The 17,569-nt window shown below is 40.9% G+C and overlaps 1 protein-coding gene across 6 annotated transcripts in view; it reads right to left on the bottom strand.

The window, feature by feature from the left end:
- The window catches only part of ZNF609 (zinc finger protein 609), a 181,280-nt gene that overhangs the window by 18,553 nt on the left and 145,158 nt on the right, over positions 1-17,569 (bottom strand). For all 6 annotated transcript variants that reach the window (XM_073618983.1, XM_073618984.1, XM_073618981.1 and 3 more), the window contains 2 exons: positions 14,454-14,629; positions 11,301-11,529 (listed from right to left, as the gene is read on the bottom strand). In XM_073618983.1, coding sequence (XP_073475084.1) covers positions 11,301-11,529; positions 14,454-14,629 — 405 coding nt within the window. The remainder of the gene's footprint in view (positions 1-11,300; positions 11,530-14,453; positions 14,630-17,569) is intronic.

Genomic DNA, 17,569 nt, shown 5'->3' with positions numbered 1-17,569 from the left:
GGGAGGGGATGCAGCTAATGCCAATGTGACTGAAGCCTGAGGCAGCACTTCTTTGTTGTTTTTTGGCTTAATTTTCAGGCGAGAACTCCCAAGAATCATTACATTCAGGCCCGGTTCATACTTGTGCGATGCCAGACATCGCATGTAATTCGCAGTGCACTGCTGTTCACATTACATGTGATGTCTGTGCAGTGCGATATCAGCCATACAGATAGTATGGCTGATATCGCACCGCATTCGTTCCAAACACGCACAGGACCCTTTTTTCTGTTCGGACTATGATCGGATTGCATGTGTGTTCACACGTATGCGATCCGATTTGTGTCCGAACTGTCAGTTCGCAGTGCGATATGCAAGCTGAACTGGGGGTGTCGTTAACAATGTACTGACACTCCCCAGCGATTCGCATATGGCAGTGTGAACTGACATGTGAGTTGGTGCGATGCGGGAACCCGCAGTGGATTCGCAGTGTTCTCGCATCGCACCAGTGTGAACCGGGCCTAAGTGGCGTGGGTTATTAGCAGACAGAGTAACAATATTTACCGGGTGAAACCGAGCCGGGACACTGTAAAATACGGCAGAAATATCCCTTCATGAGCAGAGCTCTAAGCTGGCATGTCTGCTCTGTCAGGCTCTGCCCATGCGCCTCCCTGACCCTTCTTTTTCAAGACCTCTGCAATTTGCCCTGGCATGCTGTCAATCAACTTCTGGGCCTCATCCTGACTGATGGCAGCAGATTCTTGCATAATCACTGCTTAGAGTTTGTCGGAATTTGTGGGGGGTTTTTTGTTTACCTGCCTCTTGAGGACTGACCACAAGTTCTCAATGGGATTAAGGTCTAGGAAGTTTCCTGGCCATGGACCCAAGATTTGAATGTTTTGCTTCCCAAGCCACATTATCACTTTTGCCTTATGGCAAGTTGCTCCATCATGCTGGAAAAGGCATTGTTCATCACCAAACTGTTCTTGGATGGTTGGGAGAATTTGCTCTCTGAGGATGTTTTTGTACTGTTATTTATTCATGGCTGTGTTCTCAGGCAAAATTGTTAGTAAGCCCACTCCCTTGACTGAGAAGCAACCCCACACATGAATGGTCTCAGGATGCTTTACTGTTGGCATGACACAGGACTGATGGTAGGGCTCACCTTTTCTTCGCTGGACAAGGTTTTTTCCGGATGCCCCAATCAATCAGAAAGGGGATTCATCAGGAAAATTGACTTTACCCCAGTCCTCAGCAGTCCAATCCCTGTACCTTTTGCAAAATATCAGTATGTCCCTGATGTTTTTCCTGGAGAGAAGTGACTACTTTGCTGCCCTTCTTGACACCAGGCCATCCTCCAAAAAGACTTCTCCTCACTGTGCGTGCAGATGCACACACACCTGCCTGCTGCCATTCCTGAGCAAGCTCTGCACTGGTGGTGCCCCGATCCCGCAGCTGAATCAACTGTAGGAGACGGTCCTGGAGCTTGCTGGACCTTCTTGGGCACCCTGAAGCCTTCTACACAACAATTGAACCTTTCTGCTTGAAGTTCTTGATGATCCGATAAATGGTTGATTTAGGTGCAATCTTAGTAGCAGCAATACCCTTGCCTGTGAATCCCTTTTTGTGCAAAGCAATGATGACTGCACGTTTCCTTGCAGATAACCATGGTTAACAGAGGAAGAGCAATGATTTCAAGCACCACAATTCTTTTAAAAGAAGTATGTTTTTTTTTTTTTTTTTGCTTTTTAGATTCAGACTTACCTAGGTGGATGCAGTATCAGACCGATGCTGCATCTGTCCTCCGCCGCCTCTTCACTGATAACCGATCCACCGCACATCGCCGATGGCTCGGTTCTCTTACTTGCCCGAGTGCAGAAATGCTGCCTGACAGTCAGAAGCTCTCCTGCTCTGCTCCTCCACGCTCATTGGAGCGCTGAGCTGCGGAGGGGCGGGGAGCGGCCATCTCAGCGACTCGCTGAGAGGCTGAGACTGCCAACAGGTCACAGAAGTGCAAAACAAATTGCACTCCTGTGACTCATAGGAGAAGCCCAGCCTAAAAAGCTAAGGCTGGACATCTCCTTTAAAGCTTCCAGTCTGCGATTTTAACTCAATCAGCATTACAGAGTGATTTCCAGCCTTGTCCTTGTCAACGACACCTGTGTTAACGAGAGAATCACTGACATGATCAGGGGCGCCTGGGCGCCACCCCCCCATCCACACATCTGGCCCCTTTCAGGATGCCGGATGTATGCATTCCAATGGGGGGGCTCTAATAGGCTTCAAAATAGGGTGGTCTCGGTATTCTCTATTGAAACACTGATCCTCCCCCTGGGTCAGGAAGTGGTGCCACTGTCTGCCGCCCCCCCCCCCCAAACAAAATTAACAACAGCCGCCACTGGACATGATATCAGCTGGTCCTTTTATGGCAGGGCCGAAATGCAGTGCAAATGTTTTGGGATTAAGTTCATTTTCATGGCAAAGAGGGACTTTGCAATTCATTGCCAGTTATCTGATCACTCTTCATAAAATTCTAGAGTATATGCAAATTGCCATCATAAAAACGGAGGCAGCAGACTTTGTGAAAATTTATATTTGTGTCATTCTCAAAACTTTTGGCCATGGCTGTAGATCTCTTACCTAATTAAAAAAAAAAAAAAAAAAAAAAAAAAAGATGTGCTACAGCACAAACACATATTCAGCCTGCCAGAAGTCCAGCTAATGTAGGGATGGAAAATGTTGCAAGGTACGTGGTCAGCATTGTGAATGCTAGTTCACAAGCCTGTAACTTGTCACTCAGCACCCTATATGCCACATACTCCTGAACTCTTTCACTTAATAGCTTAAGTTATTACTAAAATTAGTAACAATCAAATGCAGAGGCAATTATTACTTATGACGTATGAAGTAGATACATTATAGTCTTACAGATACAACCAGCCCTTTAAGGGCAACCGTAATGCTGATGCGGCCTGTGATTAAATTGAGTAGGACACTCCTGGCTTAGCAGAACTAAAACTTGGAATGTCAAAGCAGTAATAAACCCAAAACATAAAAGTAATAAATTGCAGCTTATGTTATCTACCAATCCTTCGATTTGGTGTGGCTGCTTTTGGTTATCTTTCTTAGGCTTTCCCCCCCCCTCAGTTTTCACCTGGTGATCTAGTCATTAACACATCTTCTGTATTAGAGTTGCCCACTCAGGATGGATGAGTACCATGGACACCTTTGGACAGCAGTATTGTTAATCTAGGGGATGGAGTGTTACATGTACCGGCAGATTTAATTACACCAACAAACTGAAGGTAATTTCCAGCTAATACTCTATAAACAGTTACAGCAAACACTTTTTTTTTAATTTTTGAGATAAAAGTTTTACATAAATAGATGAAAGCTGACCATTGTAATCACCCTTGTCAGTATTAAATTGCTTGTCTCATCATTGTAACTGATATATCTGTAGGAGAACTTGTTCTGTTGAAAAACTACTAACTTATTGGCAGGAACACCAGATAAAAAAAGGAAAGCATAACAAAGTAAACAAATGCAGCAATCACATCTAAGAATTGCTTAGCTGCAATATAATTAAGGTTTGCTTTTGTGCTTAATACTGCTTCAAACACTTACAATCCACTTGTTGCTACAGGTAAGCCTATAATAAGGCTTACCTGTAGCTACCCCGGATATCTCCTAAACCTGCACGGTTTAGGATATATCCCCTGCATCTGCATGTGCCAACGTCATCGGCACATGCGCACTGAAGCAAATGGCACGTACGTGCTGTATGCTTCAGTGAGTGTGCCATTACCGGCGGCTCCCACGTGCATGCGCGGGAGTGATGTCATCGTGGTTCCGGCCAATCACATACTAGCATACTAGCTCATTATGCATTTGTCTTGCAGGTCTTTTTTTTTTCCATTTGGGTTTACAACCACATTAAATTTCCACACATGAAAAAAATTCTCTACAGTGGCAGAGAACAGTAATATAGAATTACTCATGGGCTACCGTGGATGTCAAGTTCTTATAATCTTGTAGCCTCACAAGTTGACTTATCTTATCGTGTGTGTAAGCTAACTTGCTGCCAACAAAAATGAATTGCCTGCACACTGTTTCCGGAATGTCTGTTAATTAACCAGCCCAAGGGTGCATTCATTCCCCAGACAAAGTAATATGCAGAAAATCAATAGCGTCAGTACAACTGGCAAATTAATATTACAGATTTAAATTGTTCTCATCCAGATATCGCACAAAGGATGATAAGCAAACATCAGTGTCATTCCACACTAGGATAAGGTAGTCTATGAACCTCCCATACCAAATATTTCTTAATATGTAAATGAGTTATGGTGGGAGAACAGAAATAGCTCCTACCACCATCCCATTAATAGACTGGCCGATGACAAAGGATTTCGTTCCCATAGACACTCCATGGGATTGCAAATAAAACATGCTGAAACAGACAAAACAATAAGGCTATAAGGACTGGTGTATGAAGAGGGGTGAACAAATTGCATCAGCTAGAGTATTGCCTGGCAGCAATAGGGTCGCTGGTTCGAATCCCAATCACGACACTACCTGCCTGGAAGTTTGCATGTTCTCCCTGTGCCTACGTGGGTTTCCTCCGGGTACTCCGGTTTCCTCCCACACTCCAAAGACATGCTGGTAGGTTTATTGGCTTCTGTCCAAAAAAAAAAAAAAATTGGCCCTGGTGTATGGGTGTGAGTTGGGGACCTTGGATTGCAGACCCTTTGGGGGTGGGGACTGATGTGGGTGTGTGTGGAGCGCGGCATAGATTGATGGCGCTACATGGGTACCTTAAATATTAGGGCTGCAACTAACGATTATTTTCATAATCGATTAGTTGGCCGATTATTGTTTCGATTAATCGATTAATCGGTTAATAACCTTTATAAAAAGTGTGGTGTATAATTTAGTTAATATGTAAAGTTTAAAAAAAAGGCAATTTATTCCTAAATATCAATACGCAGGGGTAAATATAAATAAGCAACTATATGGTTAGGGAGTAAAATCTTTAATCCTCTCTCAGAACAGACAGAAGAGATATACTCTATATACTATTAGAGGTTGAATCTGGACTCAGATCAATTTTTTTTTATTTAAAGAAAAAAGATTCTAGACTGTTTTGCAGATTTTCAAACAGAACTGTAATATTACATGGTTTTCTGCAGCTTCTCCATTGAAGTATATTGAACCAAAAAAGCACTGTTTTGCATTGAAAAAGGTTCTTGACCCTTTCCAAATACACAGCAGCTGAAAAAAGCATAGATGTGAACGTTAATTGAACTGTAGTGCATTTCTGCAAAAAGCACCAAAAAACACAGAGGTGGGAACCAGGCCTAAGACATTTAGTAACATAATGGAGTTAAAAAAAATAAAAATAAAATAAATTTGTTTTTTTACTGTGCAACAGAGAAAGTAATATTTACAGTAGAGATTATTTGCTCTTTTTGTACTATATGGGGCTAATTTTAGCTTTTTTAACCCCATTATGTTACTGGCCGATTAATCGATTATGAAAATAGTAATCGATTAATTTCATAATCGATTAGTTGTCGATTAATCGATTAGTTGTTTCAGCCCTATTAAATATATAAAAAATAATAATTATAGTGGATGGGCATCTTGATGGGACGCAAAGTGCGGGGATGGGGACAACTGTGGGTGCTCACTCAGGTTGAACTGGATGGACTGGTGTCTTTATTCAACCTTACTATGTAATAGGTCAGAAGAAAAAGTCTATATCCTGTGACATTTGCAAACACGGAAACCAAGTACTTTTTGTTACTTCCTTCTCTATGGAGTACCACCAGGTTACTGATGTGAAAAAAGACTTATTTTGTATGTTGATAAAAATGTATTTATCCTCTTAAGAAAATAGGTGCAGGTTCTTAATCCCACGGGCACCAACACTAGGCAGTTTCCCGTCCCCCTGCTTGTTTGGATCCAATTCTATTAGGAACATTTGGCTCACTACCACAGGCTCTTATCAATGTGGGCCTAATACATACCGGTATAGTGACAAACTAAAAGCAAATATATTTGATCTTGTGCATCTGGTCCGACATATCGTACATTAATTGAGGAAACACTTCTGTGGTATATGTTGTGAAGTGCAGTTTGTGCACCCCACAATAGGTCAGGTGTACAATTAGACCCCGCAGAGTGAGAACAGCTGAGCAATACAATGATGTCACCAAATTAAATGGCAAAAACATATTAACCACTTCCAGACCGCCCGCTATCGTTATATGTTGGTACTTTGGTGTTGATTACCGTTGTTATGGTAGCAGATAACTGCCATAACCCCGGTATTTTTAAAAATGGCAGGCGGTTCGCTTTCGGATGAAAGTGGTCTCTGCGGTGGATTTGCCACATGAGCACTTTAAAAACGGTGGTGGGAGAGGTGCCCACTCCCCTCCTGCTGCGTCCCGGTCATCTCCGTCGGTAGCGGCGGAGACGATCAGATCCTTTCCCCTCAGGCGCATGAAGTTGAGTGAGGGATGGATGGCTCCCACTCAACTCCATACCGTTAGATGACAGACGCCCAATGGTCTTAAAGTGGAAAACATTTTTATGGTTTTTTTAATAAAATACTTTTTTTATTGCATTTAAGTGTAAATGTGAGATCTGAGGTCTTTCTGACCCCTGATCTCACATTAAAGAGGTCCTGTTATGCTTTTTTCTATTGCAAGGGATGTTTAAATTCCTTGTAATAGGAATAAAAGTGATCCAAAAAATTTTTTTTTAAAGGGACAGTGTAAAAATGAAAAGTAAAATAAAATTATTTAAAGCACCCAGTCACGTTGTGCACGCGCGCAGAAGTGAACGCACACGTGAGTCGTGCCCGCATAGGTAAACAGTGTTCAAACCACACATGTGAGGTATCGCAGCAAAAGACCTCCTCTGTACCTCAAAACTGGTAACCTAGAAATTTTTAAACTTTGCCTATGGAGATTTTTAAGTGTCAAAGTTTCTCGCCATACCACGAGCGGGCGCAAATTTCTCAGCGTAACAATATCTTTCACAATATTAAAAAAAAATTGGGCTAACTTTTCAGTTTTTTTTTGTTATTCTTTAATTCAAATATGTGCATTTTTCCCCCAAAAAACTGCGCTTGTAAGACCGCTGCACAAATACGGCGTGACAAAGTATTGCCATGACCACCATTTTATTCTCCAGGGTGTCTAAAAAAAAAAAAAAAAAAAAAAAAAAAACACACACATATTATATTAGAGGATTTACAGTGCCTTGAAAAAGGATTCATACCCCTTGAAATTTTCCACATTTTGTCATGTTACAACCAGAAATGTAAATGTATTTTATTGGGATTTTATGTGATAGACCAACACAAAGTGGCACATAATTGTGAAGTGGAAGGAAAATGATAAATGGTTTTCAAAATTTTTAACAAATAAATATCTGAAAAGTGTGGCGTGCATTTGTATTTAGTCCCCTTTACTCTGATACCCCTAAAACTAAAATCTAGAGGAACCAATTGCCTTCAGAAGTCACCTAATTAGTAAACAGAGTCCCCCTGTGTGTAATTTATTCTCAGTATAAATACAGCTGTTCTGTGAAGCCCTCAGAGGTTTGTTAGAGAACATTAGTGAACAAACAGCATCATGAAGGCCAAGGAACACACCAGACAGGTCAGAGATAAAGTTTTGGAGAAGTTTTTAAGCAGGGTAAGGTTAAAGAAAAATATCCCAAGCTTTGAACATCTCATGGAGCACTTTTAAATCTATCATCAGAAAATGGAAAGAGTATGACACAACTGCAAACCTACCAAGACATGGCCGTCCACCTAAACTGACAGGCCAGGCAAGAAGAGCATTAATCAGAAAAGAGGCCCATGGTAACTCTGGAGGAGCTGCAGAGATTTACAGCTCAGGTGGGAGACTCTGTCCACAGGAATCTGTGGCAAGACTTGATAATTGCTGTTCAGAGATGCTCTCCATCCAATCTGACAGAGCTTGAGCTATTTTGCAAAGAAAAATGGGCAAAAATTTCACTCTCTAAATGTGCAAAGCTGGTAGAGACATAACCAAAAAAACTTGCAGCTGTAATTGCAGTGAAAGGTGGTTCTACAAAGTATTGACTCAGGGGGGCTGAATACAAATGCATGGCACACTTTTCACATTTTTTTTGTAAAGAATTTAGAAAACCATTTATCATTTTCCTTCCACTTCACAATTATGTGCCACTTTGTGTTGGTCTATTACATAAAATCCCAATAAAAAACCATTTACGTTTTTGGTTGTAACCTGACAAAATGTGGAAAATTTCAAGGGGTATGAATGCTTTTTCAAGGCACTGTATATAGCGCCAACAGTTATCACCGTGCTTTACAATATTAAAGGGAGACAATACAGTTACAAAACAATAAAATACTAGAGGTTTAAAACGGCCCTGCTCAGAAGAGATTACAATCTAACAGGGTGGGACAGGTGGTATAAAAGGTTTAAACTGTGGGGAATAAGCTGATGGAAGTGGTAAAAGAGTTTTAGGGATGGCCTGAAGGCAGCTAGAGTAGGAGATAGCCAGACAGTTTGAGGTAGAGCGTTCCAGAGTATGGAAGAGGCTCTGAAGAAATCCTGGAGAAGAGCACAGGAGGAGGAGACAAGACTGGTGAGAGCTTGAGAGCAGGAGCAGAGAGGATGGTTTGGGTGATATTTGGAGACAAGACTGGTGATGTAGCTCGAGGCAGAGTTGTGAATGGCTTGTAAGTTGTGATTAGTATTTTGAATTTAATTTGCTGGGCAGGTATAGGGATTGGTGGAGCGGGGTGGCAGACACTGAGCGGTTGTTTGGTAAGATAGATGAGTCTGGCAGCAGCATTCATGTAGACTGAAGGTGGGATAGCCTATGGAGAGGTAGGCCTATGAGAAGGGAGTTGCAATAGTCGAGGTGAGAGATAACAAGGGAGCGTGTGTAATTTTATATAAATTAGATAGATAGATAGATATATATATATATATATATATATATATATATATCTCTATCTATCTATCTATAGATATCTCTCTCTCTCTATATATAGATATATATATCTATCTATAGATATATATATATATCTATATCTATATATATCTATCTATCTATATATAGTGGGGACGGAAAGTATTCAGACCTTAAATTATTGCAGCCATTTGCTAAAATCATTTAAGTTCATTATTTTTCCTCATTAATGTACACACAGCACCCCATATTGACAGAAAAACAGAATTGTTGACATTTTTGCAGGTTTATTAAAAAAGAAAAACTGAAATATCACATTGTCTTAAGTATTCAGACCCTTTGCTGTGACACTCATCTAACTCAGGTGCTCCCCATTTCTTCTGATCATCCTTGAGATGGTTCTACACCTTCATTTGAGTCCAGCTGTGTTTGATTATACTGATTGGAAAAAAAAACACCTGAAGGACTCCAAGATGGTGAGAAATAAGATTCTCTGGTCTGACCAAGATAGAACTTTTTGGCCTTAATTCTAAGCGGCATGTGTGGAGAAAACCAGGCACTGCTCATCACCTGTCCAATACAGTCCCAAAAGTGAAGCATGGTGGTGGCAGCATCATGCTGTGGGGGTGTTTTTCAGCTGCAGGGACAGGACGACTGGTTGTAATCGAGGGAAAAATGAATGCCGCCAAGTACAGGGATACCCTGGACGAAAACCTTCTCCAGAGTGCTCAGGACCTCAGATGGGCCGAAGGTTTACCTTCCAACAAGACAATGACCCTAAGCACACAGCTTAAATAACGAAGGAGTGGCTTCACAACAACTCCGTGACTGTTCTTGAATGACCCGGCCAGAGCCCTGACTTAAACCCAATTGAGCATCTCTGGAGAGACCTAAAAATGGCTGTCCACCAACGTTTACCATTCAACCTGACAGAACTGGAGAGGATTTTTTACTGTAAGAGCGGCAAGGATGTGGAATTCCCTTCCACAGGCGGTGGTCTCAGCGGGGAGCATTGATAGCTTCAAGAAACTATTAGATAATCACCTGAATGACCGCAATATACAGGGATATGTAATGTAATACTGACACATAATCACACACATAGGTTGGACTTGATGGACTTGTGTCTTTTTTCAACCTCACCTACTATGTAAGGATCTGCAAGGAGGAATGGCAGAGGATCCAAAAATCCAGGTGTGAAAAACTTGTTGCATCTTTCCCAAAAAGACTCATGGCTGTATTAGATCAAAAGGTTGCTTCTACTAAATACTGAGCAAATGGTCTGAATACTTAGGACAATGTGATTTTTCTTTTTTAATAAATCTGCAAAAATGTCAACAATTCTATGTTTTTCTGTCAATATAGTGTGTTGTGTGTACATTAATGAGGAAAAAAAAATGAACTTAAATGATTTAGCAAATGGCTACAATATAACAAAGAGTGAAAAATTTAAGGAGGTCTGAATACTCTCCGTCCCCACTGTGTGTGTGTGTGTATATATATATATATATATATATATATATATATATATATATATATATATATATTTATGTTTTCAGTTGTAATGTCCTATGCCTGGCAGCTGAAGCGCATTAGCGTATTTTATCCTGTATAGACAATGGAACTAATAAAAACTGCCCTATTTTCGAAGATACCAAGTTGCTATCCTATTATGTATGCTGCAGCAGTGAAGGTGTGGAGACACTTAAGCCTGGACATAGATTTTTCTTTTTGCACTATTGGTAACGATTAAGCAGAGCGGGTTGGATTTGTTTTGTGAACAGTAATAAAGCTGTGATGAAACACAGATTTGCCTTTGGGATTAATAAAGTATTCTGAATCTAAATACTGCTAAAATGAATATTTGCAAATCAAAGCACCAAGCCTTAAACCACGTTACTGAATATAAAGGCAAATTTCAGCCCAAACTCTTTGTTTCAGTTTTTCGGGGAGTGTTGAGCTTTTTTTTTCTTTTATCCCTTTTCTGTTGGAAGATTTCCCCTCATTTCCCCCTGACTGGTGTTAAACTGAACACGAAGTAAGGGGAAGTCCCTAAAATGGGGACTCAGCAACAAGAAGTTAGTAGAGGAAAGAACATTTTTCCTTCCCATTGCAAGAAATGTTTACATTACACAATGCATCAAAGAAATGAAAATAATTATTTCATTTGCTATGGTCAACAAGAACTTTTTTGTAACGATGAATAATAAACAGTCTGGTTAATGTTAATAGACTGTCTAGAATGGACTCAACATCCTACAATATTTTAGCAATGGGGTTGGAAACAAATGGACTTCTTGACCCTACAGAAACTGCATGGAATATGAAGAGTACATTACCTGCGCCATATGGCAGTTGATACTGGCCAGGCAAAAGGGAGTAGCCAAGATGATGGTGGTGATGGTGTGTGGACATTAACCTTTGGGATGGGGAGGTTCGGGGCCTTTCTGAACTCCTGTCACTTACACCTCGGTCTGGTGCCCCCATACTACTGCAGCCACCTGCTGTAGAAGCACCTGATAAACTGCAGCCCCCTCGATCACGGTCCTGGGGAGATTTATCTGTGATCTTTATGTACAGAAAAGAAGTAGATAAAGCGGCATTATTAGGTAGCAATTCTTTTATCTTTCATTTTAAGTATTAGTGAAACTGTACTATCAACACGTCAATAAAAATGAAGTACACATGGAATGTTATATATGACCGTTACAAGGGTACATTATTCAAACTGTCATCTACATTATTAGGATGCACTCCTACTTATCAAAACTAAAATATAAATGACAATTATTGGTTTAGGCTTCAGAACTATGCGTTCAAGCAGACAGAATACCCTAAATACAAGAACAGCATTTTCCAAAGTTGTTAAAAAAATTCTGTATGGTATTGTAGGTCTGTAATGAGCACACTTGCTATGTAGGCAAAACATTAAACTAGCATGCAACCCCCTTAGGTTCTGTGATGCTAAATTCTGCACAGCTTTAGCCTAACACTACCACTTCCCACACAAATCAAAAAATCTTAAAGCAGGGGTCTCCAAACTTTCTAAACAAAGGGCCAGTTTATTATCCTTTAGAGGGGCTGGACTGTGGCTATTAGGAGCAGAAAATGTCTTGGCATCAGTAACAATGTCCAATCATTGCTGTTAGTAGGAGGAATAGTATCCTATTGTTGGTGTTAGTAGGAGGAATAGTGTCCTGCCATTGATGTCAGTGGGAGTAATAGTGCCCCGTTATTGATGTCAGTGGGAGTAATAGTGCCCCGTTATTGGTGTCAGTGGGAAGAATAGTGCCCCACCATTGGTGTCAGTGGGAGGAATAGTGCCCCACCATTGGTGTCAGTGGGAAGAATAGTGCCCCACCATTGGTGTCAGTGGGAGGAATAGTGCCCCACCATTGGTGTCAGTGGGAGGAATAGTGCCCCACCATTGGTGTCAGTGGGAGGAATAGTGCCCCACCATTGGTGTCAGTGGGAGGAATAGTGCCCCACCATTACTGTCAGTGGGAGGAATAGTGCCCCATCATTGGTGTCAGTGGGAGAAATATTGCCACATCATTGGTGTCAGTGGGAGAAATATTGCCACATCATTGGTGTCAGTGGGAGAAATATTGCCACATCATTGGTGTCAGTGGGATAAATATTGCTACATAATTGGTGTCAGTGGGAGGAATAGTGTCCCATCATTGGTGTCAGTGGGAGGAATAGTGTCCCATCATTGGTGTCAGTGGGAGGAATAGTGCCCCACCATTGGTGTCAGTGGGAGGAATAGTGCCCCACCATTACTGTCAGTGGGAGGAATAGTGCCCCATCATTGGTGTCAGTGGGAGAAATATTGCCACATCATTGGTGTCAGTGGGAGAAATATTGCCACATCATTGGTGTCAGTGGGAGAAATATTGCCACATCATTGGTGTCAGTGGGATAAATATTGCTACATAATTGGTGTCAGTGGGAGGAATAGTGTCCCATCATTGGTGTCAGTGGGAGGAATAGTGTCCCATCATTGGTGTCAGTGGGAGGAATAGTGTCCCATCATTGGTGTCAGTGGGAGGAATAGTGTCCCATCATTGGTGTCAGTGGGAGGAATAGTGTCCCATCATTGGTGTCAGTGGGAGGAATAGTGTCCCATCATTGGTGTCAGTGGGAGGAATAGTGTCCCATCATTGGTGTCAGTGGGAGGAATAGTGTCCCATCATTGGTGTCAGTGGGAGGAATAGTGTCCCATCATTGGTGTCAGTGGGAGGAATAGTGTCCCATCATTGGTGTCAGTGGGAGGAATAGTGTCCCATCATTGGTGTCAGTGGGAGGAATAGTGTCCCATCATTGGTGTCAGTGGGAGGAATAGTGTCCCATCATTGGTGTCAGTGGGAGGAATAGTGTCCCATCATTGGTGTCAGTGGCAGGAATAGTGTCCCATCATTGGTGTCAGTGGCAGGAATAGTGTCCCATCATTGGTGTCAATGGGAGGAATAGTGTCCCATCATTGGTTTAAGTGGGAAGAATAGTGCCCCATCATTAGTGTCAGTGAGAGGAATAGTGCCCCATCATTAGTGTCAGTGGGAGGAATAGTGCCCCATCATTGGTGTCAGTGGAAGAAATATTGCCACATCATTGGTGTCAGTGGAAGAAATATTGCCACATCATTGGTGTCAGTGGGAGGAATAGTGTCCCATATTTGGTGTCAGTGGGAGGAATAGTGTCCCATACTTGGTGTCAGTGGGAGGAATAGTGTCCCATCATTGATGTCAGTGAGAGGAATAATGCCCCATCATTAGTGTCAGTGGGAGGAATAGTGCCCCATCACTGGTGTCAGTGAGAGAAATATTGCAACATCATTGGTGTCAATGGGAGAAATAGTGCCCCATAGTTGGTGTCAGTGGGAGGAATAGTGCCGCAAGGGCCGGGTAAAGGGAAGCAAAGGACCGCAGTTTGGATACCACTGTCTAGCTAAAAGCAAAACTTTTTTTTTTAGTTTTGGATAGAATGGAGAGGGATTACAACACCTATCAGTTTTTTTTGCCGTCTGTGCTCCGTTAGGGAGATTCACCCTCTCTATTTTACCTGTTTACCATTATCATCGAAGGTGAAAGTAAAAGAAAATCCCAAATTTTGGGTTGTCCCCAGAAAAGTAAGAGAGGGGAAATCTTCCAATGGGGACACTAGTTCTGGTGACCTGGGGGTCCCCAAGGAATTCCCTTAATTCGCAGGGATTTCCCCTCATTTCCTGTTTGGCTGTGGGACAGGAAGTGAAGGGAAATCTCTACAATGGGACACAGATGACAGAAAAAAAAATCTGACAGGGGTTATAACCCTCCCTTAGTCTATCAAAAATGAAAAAAAAAAAGTTTTGCCTATAGTTCTACTTTAATTATAGTTATGACACAAACACATTAAACACTGACGTTATGTACTAAAAGTGACTGGTCCTCTTTACAGCTACAGTCATGTAAGCCCTCACATTAGTCACACAAAAAAATTAAAACTGCATTTACCGTTGGAGATTTGCTTTTGTAATGGCTAGCATGCTGTTGTAAAATATCAAGTGCTTTGGATTCAGAGGTGGGTTTACAGCTGACACTTGGACTGGTTCGGGATTTCTCAGATTCCTCGCTACTGGAAACTTTGTTGCCATATGGGGAGAAAGGGTAACTGGAGGAGAGATAAGAACCTAAAAATAGGGGAAGAATATGAAAAAAAAAAAGCAAATTTATTAAGTATTGCATCGAAATTCCTAAATTTTAGGTCCACACATCAAATGATTTAAGATAACAGATGAAAAATAAAAAGCATAATAAAGTTAATCAATGCTGATATATGTTTACAGTTTTTGATTCATTTAAAGGAGAAGTTCACCTTTGGGAACATTACGTTTCACCATTTTGTAGGGTGGAACATGTAACATGTTGCCAATGCTGCAGCCGCTGCCTGCACTCCCTGTGACGGCAATATGGGGGAGAAGTTCCCCGCACTAGCTGTCACTTTTTGAAATCAGTGCAGCTGTGTGAGGCTCCACCCACACGGCCATGTCATTCATTCACAAAGCTCTGTGTAAAAATAAATCAACTACAAGCTTCAACATCCTTTGTGGCTGTCGTCTTGTAGTTGTCAATGAACTACCACAGCGCTGTGGTCCGCCATGATAGTTCATTGATTCTTCCTGTCAGTGTATCTGCTTGCCCATACGGGATGTACGGCACACAGATACACTGCCAGATCTGCAGGAGTGCATTACAGGCTCAAAAAAAAAAATTTTAAAAAAAATGCACATTTTATTTACCTGCAAAAAAAATGTGCATTTATTTCTTTAAAGTGAACTTATCCATTGACACTTTTCAAATGTAATAGATAAAATGTTTTTTTTTTAAAAAAAAGATTACAAAACCAACATACACACATCTAAGTCAGATCTGAAACATTAAAGGTGGTTTCCGCTTTTGAAAGCTAAACATACCTTCTGGATCCTGGTGCCCACTAGAATTTGATATCAATCAGTGCCTTCAACAACATGTGAGGTATGGCCGTGATCATTAGAGCAAGAGCAATATTCCTAGCACTAAACCTCCTCTGTAACTCTAAACAGGTCACCTGCAAAAATGTTTTAAAGTGGTTGTATACCCGCACAGAAATTTAAAATAAACAAACCTGTAAGGCAAAGGCATAATGAGCTAGTATGCAGCGCATACTAGCTCATTATGAAATACTCACCTTAGAACGAGGCCTTGGCATCTGATCCTGGTCCATGCCGAGGGAGCTGAAATGTTCCCTCTGCGTTTCTTTCGAGTTCACGGCTCTGTGAGTGGCCAGAGCCACAATTACGTCACTCCCGCGCATGCGCGTGGGAGTCTTCTTCCCGGCAAGGTCTGGCAGCGTCTGCTAGACCTTCAGCCGGGCCTTCACAGCGCATGCGCCGCTGACGTCAGCGGCTGCATGCAAAGTGAATATCTCCTAAACCGTACAGGTTTAGGAGATATCCATTTTACCTACAGGTAAGCCTCATTATAGGTTTACCTGTAGATAAAAAATTAAAAAAAAGGGTATACAACCACTTTAAAGCGTCGCCTATGGAGATATTTAAGTAACATAGTTTGTTGCCATTCTACAAGTGTGTGCAGCTTTAAAGCCTGACATGTTAAGTAGCTATTTACTCTGCGTAACTTCATCTTGCAGTTATACAAAAAATTGTGCTAACTTTACTGAATTTAAAAAAAACAGTAAAGTGTTTTTTTGTTCCAAGACCTTTGAAAGACCGCTGCACAAATATACAAAACACATATAAATATAATGTTTGGGGGTTCCAAGTAATTTTCTAGCAAAAAATACAGCTTTTTACCTGTAAACAACAAATGCCAGAAAAAGGCCTGGTCTTAAAGTGGTTAATCACCACTGGGTTTTTTATTTTTTGCTAAACGAAAAAAGACCAAAATTAAAAAAAAAAAAAAAAAAAAAATCCCACATTTTTCTTGGTTTTCGGTTAAAAAAAATTGGTCAATCCTGATATACTGACGGCCTATCTCACTTCCTGAGGCCCGAAAACGCCAGGACAGTACAAATATCCACCCAAATTACCCCTTTTTAGAAAGTAGAAAGTCCATGGTATTTGGTAAAAGGCATGGCGAGTATTTTGAAATTTTGATTTTCTGTGACAATTAAAAAAAAAAAAAAAAAATACTGTCATCAGCGCAGTACAGCCTCATCATATATCTGATGTGGCGGTGATCAGGGACACTGATTGGTGACAGTATGTAACAGAATTTTTTAAAAAGTTATTATTATATTATAATACAGGATTTATATAACGACAACAGTTTATGCAGCGCTTTACAACATAAAGAACAGAGAATACTACTACAATACTGTTTCATAAAAAAAAAAAAAAATTTTTATCTGTAACACACTGTGACCAGAGCAATGCAGTGTTACCATAGTTTAACACATTATGATTACTTATACTAGTGAAATTGAAAAAAACATTTTTACTGAAAGAAACTGATTCTAGGGCCTTAACAACTAATCGATTAATTGAGAACTAATCGATTATGAAAATAGTTGTCTACTATATTCATGATTGATTAATCCGCCAGCCGATTAGTTGGCCTGCATACAGAATGCATCATTATTATCTAAAGGCTGAAATCTTTTACTTAGCTATAGGGGTGCTCTATACTATGCTTTGCAGCTTGCTATTACGGCATTTTGAGGGCAGGAGGAGCCAGAAGAGTCATTGGGGACCCCAAAAGAGGAAAATCATGGCTGCTCTGTGCAAAATCATTACACAGAGCAGGTAAGTATTAGACATGTGCATTCGTTTTTGTCCGAATGCATTTCAGTCCGAATTTCGGGTATTTTCGTTATCGTTTTGAGAAACGATTTCGAACGTGCGGAATCCAAAAACCGAAAGATCCTTCATAAACAAATGCTTTATTTTCGTTGCGGCAACAGTTCGATATAGATAGGAGATTCGACATGACGCTGACAATAGTGTACTGTGTCCATCGAACCTAACCATAGCTCTATTAGTCCAAGATTATTCTACATAGAGAGAAAAGATTCGACATTATAGAGACAATAGCAAAAAAGGTTGAATGTGCCTAACCTAACTCTATTAGTC

The sequence above is a fragment of the Aquarana catesbeiana genome, linkage group LG03 (assembly GCF_042186555.1).
Source record: "Aquarana catesbeiana isolate 2022-GZ linkage group LG03, ASM4218655v1, whole genome shotgun sequence".
NCBI classification, from domain to species: Eukaryota; Metazoa; Chordata; class Amphibia; order Anura; family Ranidae; genus Aquarana; species Aquarana catesbeiana.
Note: the sequence above shows the minus strand (reverse complement) of the source record. Positions and strands in the feature narration are given on the sequence as shown.